At 48.5% G+C, this 6,745-nt stretch overlaps 1 protein-coding gene across 2 annotated transcripts in view; it reads right to left on the bottom strand.

Moving 5' to 3' along the window:
- Positions 1-2,026: 2,026 nt before the first annotated feature.
- arhgef3 (Rho guanine nucleotide exchange factor (GEF) 3) overlaps positions 2,027-6,745 on the bottom strand; it is a 38,903-nt gene continuing 34,184 nt past the window's right edge. For both annotated transcript variants that reach the window (XM_083668218.1, XM_083668217.1), the window contains 2 exons: positions 3,891-4,077; positions 2,027-3,195 (listed from right to left, as the gene is read on the bottom strand). In XM_083668218.1, the coding sequence (XP_083524344.1) occupies positions 2,810-3,195; positions 3,891-4,077 (573 nt within the window). In that variant the 3' untranslated portion in view covers positions 2,027-2,809. The remainder of the gene's footprint in view (positions 3,196-3,890; positions 4,078-6,745) is intronic.

Below are 6,745 nucleotides of genomic sequence, written 5' to 3'. Positions count from 1 at the left end.
CTATCCATTTTATTGCATTCGTCTCTCAAAATCCACTATTATCAGTCCAAACTTGTTTTTTTACTTTGTATTGTTATTTCTACAATAGTTTTATATTTTTCCATACTACATGCCTTTTTCTAATTGTTTTACAGTTTTTGTGTAGCGCATTGCTTTCATGTACAAAATGTGCTACATGAATCTGAAATTTGGTTGACGTGAGCGGTGGACTTAATCAACCACGAGGGGGCGGCAAAATCCAACAATTGACCATCATGAATGTTGAACATCTTTGCTACCCTGAGCATTGGTGGTAGGCAGTGTTACACCAATAAACTGTATCTAATTTTGAGACTTATTGAAACAGGTTGTATATCAATCCATTATTGCAATTGATTAAAGGATTTGATCAGTGGCAACTGGCAAAAAAAGCTGAGCATATGTGATCTTGCACTGCAGTCGTCTTCCTGTAAGAAGGAGGGATCGTCACCACTATGAATGTGGCTCCGAAGTCATTAAAAACGACCGTGACGTTACATTTCTTGGTTCATAACTTTTATTTGGTACAGTCTAAATTTCATTACGTCATACACTTTCATGTCATCCTTCCACAACAAGCACGTGCCATCATCCAACGCCGCCTCCTCTCTTCTCCGTTCTGTGGGGCTCCGCAACGCACCTCCTCACCTCCTCCCAACGGGAACCAAACTAAATAATACAACATCAAGTCATGGTGAAAAATAAACTATAAATAAACATCCTAACGCATACATTTCAATACATTTATTTAAAAACAAAAATGAAGAAAAAGAAACACAAAATAATATACTGTATTTTGGATAATTATCTTTTTGTGATTACTTGGTCAAACCGATTCCTCAAACATAAAGTGTGACATTTATGCAAAACGAGTCAAGGCCCAACGAGTAAACTTGCACAAGATTAAAATTACCCAACACATGAACATTTTTGGCAACGTTTTAGCAGTCATCGTTTTCATCATCAGATTAGCACCAGACCTGGGTAGAAATAGTATTTGAAATGTTTCAAATACTTTTGAGTGTTTACTTGAGCCTGCTACTTGAGTATGTTCCAAATACTATTTGAGCCGAGGTCTGCTGAGCACACAGAGCAGCCATGACAGAACTGGTATACAGAGTTATATGGCACAAGCAACGTCTTTATACAACAAGACAGACAGACCCACTTCACAATAAGAGTCCTAAAATGGATGTTATTACAGGGTAGTTACTTTACTCATGTAAATCAATGGATCCGTTTCAGGACTTGTTTTGCAATAGTGGGAGTGGAGAGTCTCAACTTCTCTTTGTACAGAAACAACCAGTTAAGAACTTTGTTGGTGATCACCTGACCCTATGAAACAGACAGCATTAACACTGGCTTCATCCTCAACAGAAAAACTATTTCTATGTATGACATTGACTGGTATTAAAAACAGAGAGGGCTGCTTCTGAGAGAGAGAGAGAGGGGAATTCAATGAATCTCTGTATAAACGCTACGGTTCCCATCTCTAGTGAAATCTCTCCAACACTCATTTGACTCAACTTTATCGCCCTGGTACTGTGTACGCTGCCTCTGAATCAATCTGCCCCCTACTGACACATTATCACATCATCTGCATAACTGTGGGATTTCATGTGTAGTGTGACTCACCTCAGAGTGGAAAAACTAATTACACAATTAATGGAAACCTCTTTTACCCCGAATCAAACATCTCTACGCTCTTGAGTGGTGTGAGTGGTGTGTTTACACTTAGTTACATAACCAGGGCCAGATGGGGGATTTCAATGTCCTCCATCCATTACTTCAGATGGTACTGGTCAGGTGGTCCGATTGACATTCTAGAACCCTTTCTAGATTCTGTCACAGAACCTTGACAGTTCCTGATTCTAGCATAGATGTGGGAATGTGTAGCAAACCCCTCTACCCCTTTAACACTGTGTTACCCCCCCAGCCCCGCGCGCCCCCCCCCCCCCCCCCCCCCCCAGCCCCCCTAACGCACCACCCATGTCAAGTCCTAAACATCAACAACAACAACAACAACATATTGATTGTCTTGAAAACATTCTGCTGGTCATTTAGACTGGGTAATTATTGCAAACAATATATCCTATAGTCCTACATCAATAATATACATATATTCTACTATTCTACAGTAGTACGGTAGTACGGTAGTACAGTAGTACGGTAGCACGGTAGTACAGTAGAGTACGTCAGGAGGAATGGCGGCAGTGTCTCTCATCTAGGCCTATGCTGAGGGAGTCACAGGATGGCTGGGGTGAGAGAGGGGTGAGAGAGGGGTGAGAGAGGGGTTGTCCGGGCAGCACTGGGGTTACAGTCGAGGCTCTGAGGGAGAGACAGAAAACAACAACAACACCACCACCACCACCACCACCACCACCGCTGTCCTGAGGTCCCTGTCAGCCTGCCCTCCCCACCACGTAGACACAGATAAGATCACTGCTGTCACCCCCCGCTGCAGGCTCCAACCACCGCCTCGCAGAAACACAAACACACAGACAGAAATAGATAAGATAAGAGAGAGAGGGAGAGACAATGAAGAGAGAGATAGAGGGAGAGAGAGAGAGTGTGAGAGAGAGAGACAGAGAGAGAGAGAAATGATAAACTAAGACAAAAACCAAAAAGGGGAAAAAAAAAGAAAAACAAAGTGCTCTCCATATACTGTCTATCGCCCCCTACTGGGTCGGCGGTGCTGTAATACTGCACGGGTTCAGAGGTCAGAGGTCATCGCTCCTCCGTGGTCCTCACACACTTCCTCTCACTCGGGGGGGGGGGGGGGGGTCAGAGGTCACACTTCCTGTGGCCTGCTGCAAGAGTCTGTGTGCTCCATCTGGGGGCAGCAGTCACCGCTAGCCTCGCTAGTGTCCATGCTACAGTCTGAGACTTCACTGTCACTCTGGTCCATACCCTCCGCTCTGGGGGGTGCTGCCGGGGTCGGGGCCGGGGCCCGGGCCGGGGCCACCTCCCCTGGGGGGCTCTGGGGGCTCTGGGGGGGCTCCGGGTCAGAGCAGGTCCTCCCGCCCAGACCTCCACCCAGGCCCACCCCCATGGCCGCTCCCTTGGCCTGCCGGATGCAGTTCAGCCACTGCTGCTTGTTGAAGGTGTCGCTGGCCTGGAAGGAGTGGGACTGGAGCTGGCTGCCACTGCGATACGACACCCTGAAGAAGTTCTTGGCTGTGGGGAGGAGAGGGGGGGGGGGGGGGTTAGATTACGTTAATCTAACTGGATTGATACACATGCACACACAGACACACGTAGACACACCCACACACAGGCACACCCACACAGACACACGTAGACACACCCACACAGACCCACGTAGACACACCCACACAGACACACAGCCACACAGGCCAGCCTAGAATGACAATACAGACTCAGACTAACACCCTTCCTATCCAGTGAGACGGTTTCTCTTACCCTGAACCACAAATCAACCCCCATCCCCTAAACCCCAGATCAACCCCCATCCCCTAAACCCCAGATCAACCCCCATCCCCTAAAGCCCAGGACAGCACTGGCCTGTGCTCAGCTGGGAAGACGGAGCCTTAGTGCTTACACCTACAGTCTCTCATCTTCTCAGACCGTCTCATATGAACACTAGTGCTTAGAGGCTAGGGTTCCATTAGGGATTCAGGGTTCCATTAGGGATTCAGGGTTCCATTAGGGATTCAGGGTTCTAACCGTCCAGAACGGCAGGAGCAGCGAAGGTGATCTGTAACCGTGTGACGGGGAAGCCCTGCCTGACGCATGTGAACCCAAGCGTCGCCCTCAGACCTTGAGGATGGTCTTCTTGGCCTAACGGTATTCGCTTGGGTCTTCCGCACACGGGGGGGGGGGGGGGACTCACTCCTCTCAGGGGTACTCACTCCTCTCATTGTTGCTGAAGGCCCCTCTGATGGAGCCCCCGAGGCGGATCTCTCCGTCCTGGAGGTCCTCCAGCTCCAGGTCCCGGATGGGGATGGGCTGCCTGTAGAGCTGGTAGTGGAGCTGCTCGTTGTGGGTGATGGCCCTGGTGATCACCAGCACGTCCTGGAACAGGAACACATGGAGCTTCTACAGAACAGAGGGAGAAGAGAGAGCGAGGGTTAGGATGTGGACGTACGTGTCTCTATGGAAGTGATGGCCTTGGATGGATTGTAGGGTTCTCCCCAGGAGTTTCGAACAGCGTGGCGCTGGATTGCATTATCAAAACCAGACTCGCGTTTATTATTTATTTATTATATACATGGTTCTAAAGAGTATTGCATCATTTTTTCAAGAGCTGAGGTGCGCTTGATTTAGATGAAAAGGGTTGAACCAACAAAGTTTATGATGGTTATTACAGTCATGTTGAGTTACAGAGTCACAGGGATGATCAGAAACAGACTCCTGCGGCAGCCTTAAGCCATTTCATCTAAAGGGTGAAATCGGAACAAAAATGTAAGATAAATGAAGAAACTAATACATCTATATATTAAAATTAAGCTTTTGTTTCCTGTCGTGTGTCATACAAACAAATTCAGCGACACATCGCCGATGTTTCTGATCCTGCATTAGAGGACGGCGCTTTCACAATCGCTCCCACACAGCGCAAAAACATTTTACGTAACATCTTCTTTAACATCCTCCAACTTTTATTTAAAGTTCAGAGTCGGACGGGGGGGGGGGGGGGGGGGGGGGGGCGGCGGGGGGGGGGGGTGATGCATGCCTCTAACACTAACACTACCGGACTTGGGAGGGACATTGTTGAGTAAACAGAGCAGGAGTGTCGGAGAGTAGGGATCTGGAGCGATCCCGTCGCGTTACGTAAGAGAGAAGTGATCGCCCGCTGGCGCTGGACGCCCACTAGACTGCGGCCCGTTTGTGCGAGAGGAGGGATTTCTCCTCTCTCAATATTTCCATTTTCACCCAGCACTGTTCCAGGGGGCCTAAGACCATCCTCATCATCAAGATTGAGCGTCATATATACAGAATATGAGCATCATAATCATGTTTGACCATGAAAGGAACTGAACCTCTGAGGTGTAGGAGTGAGGGTATTTATTAGTGTTTGGATCAGAAGCCTCAAGACTTGGGTTGTCTAAGCTAAGGTGTGGCTACAGGATGGAATAACAAGCCAGGCCACTTCAACTTGTTGGCTGGCCTCTCTCTCTCCCTCTCCCCCCCCCCCCCCCCTCTCCCTCTCTCTCTCTCCCTCTCTCCCTCTCTCTCTCTCCCTCTCTCCCTCTCTCTCTCCCTCTCCCCCTCTCTCTCTCGACTCAGAACAACAAAGCCCAGAGTAAAGTATGAGAGTCACCCTGACCTAACCTCAACTCTAATAACCAAAAGGGGCCCACTTTCTCATAACATTTCATAAAACTAAAAATTAAATAAAAGAAAAAAAAGAAAAACATGTCTAGACCTCCTCCTACCAATACTCCTACTCCTTTTCCTGTATCATGATTAAGGATTTATTGGTTTATTGTTAAAACACAATACGGTTTATGTTGGTGAATGTTTTCTTTTCCCACAGAAGTTGAAAGGCAGCGGTGCCCGATGGCTGGGCAGGACAGCACAGGCCAGGCTGATTAATGGCCCTGTGTTGTGTCCGTCTCTTCCTGTGATTTGGGCTAATCTGCTCCTGCTGCAGCCCTCTTATTACTGCAGCGCTGCACGTAGCTGCTAGCTATCCAATCACCATGGTAACTACTGCAGCGCTGCACGTAGCTGCTAGCTATCCAATCACCATGGTAACTACTGCAGCACTGCATGGTAGCTACTAGCTATCTAATCACCCTGGTAACTACTGCAGCACTGCATGGTAGCTAGCTAGATATTATAGTAATGACTGCAGCCCTGTACAGTAGCTACTAGCTAGCTAGTCACCATGGGAACTGCTGCAGTGCTGCAAGTTAGCTGCTAGCTTTCTAGTCACCATATTCACCAACTAGCTAGTCGCTATCGGAACTGTATCAACACTAGCCCACAATTAGGGCCTAGGGCTACACCGAGGCCACACCAGGTGCTTCCAATCAATCATCGCGGCCGTCAACGTGTGATGCAAACACAACAAACAAGATACAAATTAAAAGCTTCAGTCGAGAGGAAACATGAGCCGAATGTGACCATCTCCAACCATCCACGTCAGGCCAGGTGAGACCAGCCAGGTGAGACCAGCCAGGTGAGACCAGCCAGGTGAGACCAGCCAGGTGAGACCAGCCAGGTGAGCTTGGGGTTTACAAGAGACCAGAGGCATGTCTTGTCCACCTTGACTGTGGATCCAAGCCCAGGCAGGCAAGCGTTTTAATGACTTTGCCCTTGAGCACTTGAGATGCACGGGAGCTGTCTTAAGAGAATGTCTTTGACCTCGGTGACCTCCTGTACTTCGTCGGAGCCATACATCCCATTCCTGTTCCAGACCGGGCCCTTCCCCCGGGGCTGGTTGGAGGGAACCAGGGGTCAAAGGTGAACCCTACTCTCTCAGATCAGACCCCCCCCCTAGCATAGCACGGACAGATTGATGATGATGTGCCGTGTTATGCTGTGTTGTGTGTATGGGGGTTAGGGGTGGACCTTGGGGGGGTTAGGGGTGGACCTTGGGGGGGTTAGGGATGGACCTTGGGGGGGTTAGGGATGGACCTTGGGGGGGTTAGGGTTCAAGGTCACAAGGTTTACTCTTGGTAGGATAATGCTGTGTAGACTTTTTTTATTGTAGATATTTTTTTCGTTACGCCATGACAACAATGTTTTTTCTGCACTTCAA

The sequence above is a fragment of the Argentina silus genome, assembly GCF_951799395.1.
Source record: "Argentina silus genome assembly, chromosome: 4".
Classification (NCBI taxonomy): Eukaryota; Metazoa; Chordata; class Actinopteri; order Argentiniformes; family Argentinidae; genus Argentina; species Argentina silus.
Note: the sequence above shows the minus strand (reverse complement) of the source record. Positions and strands in the feature narration are given on the sequence as shown.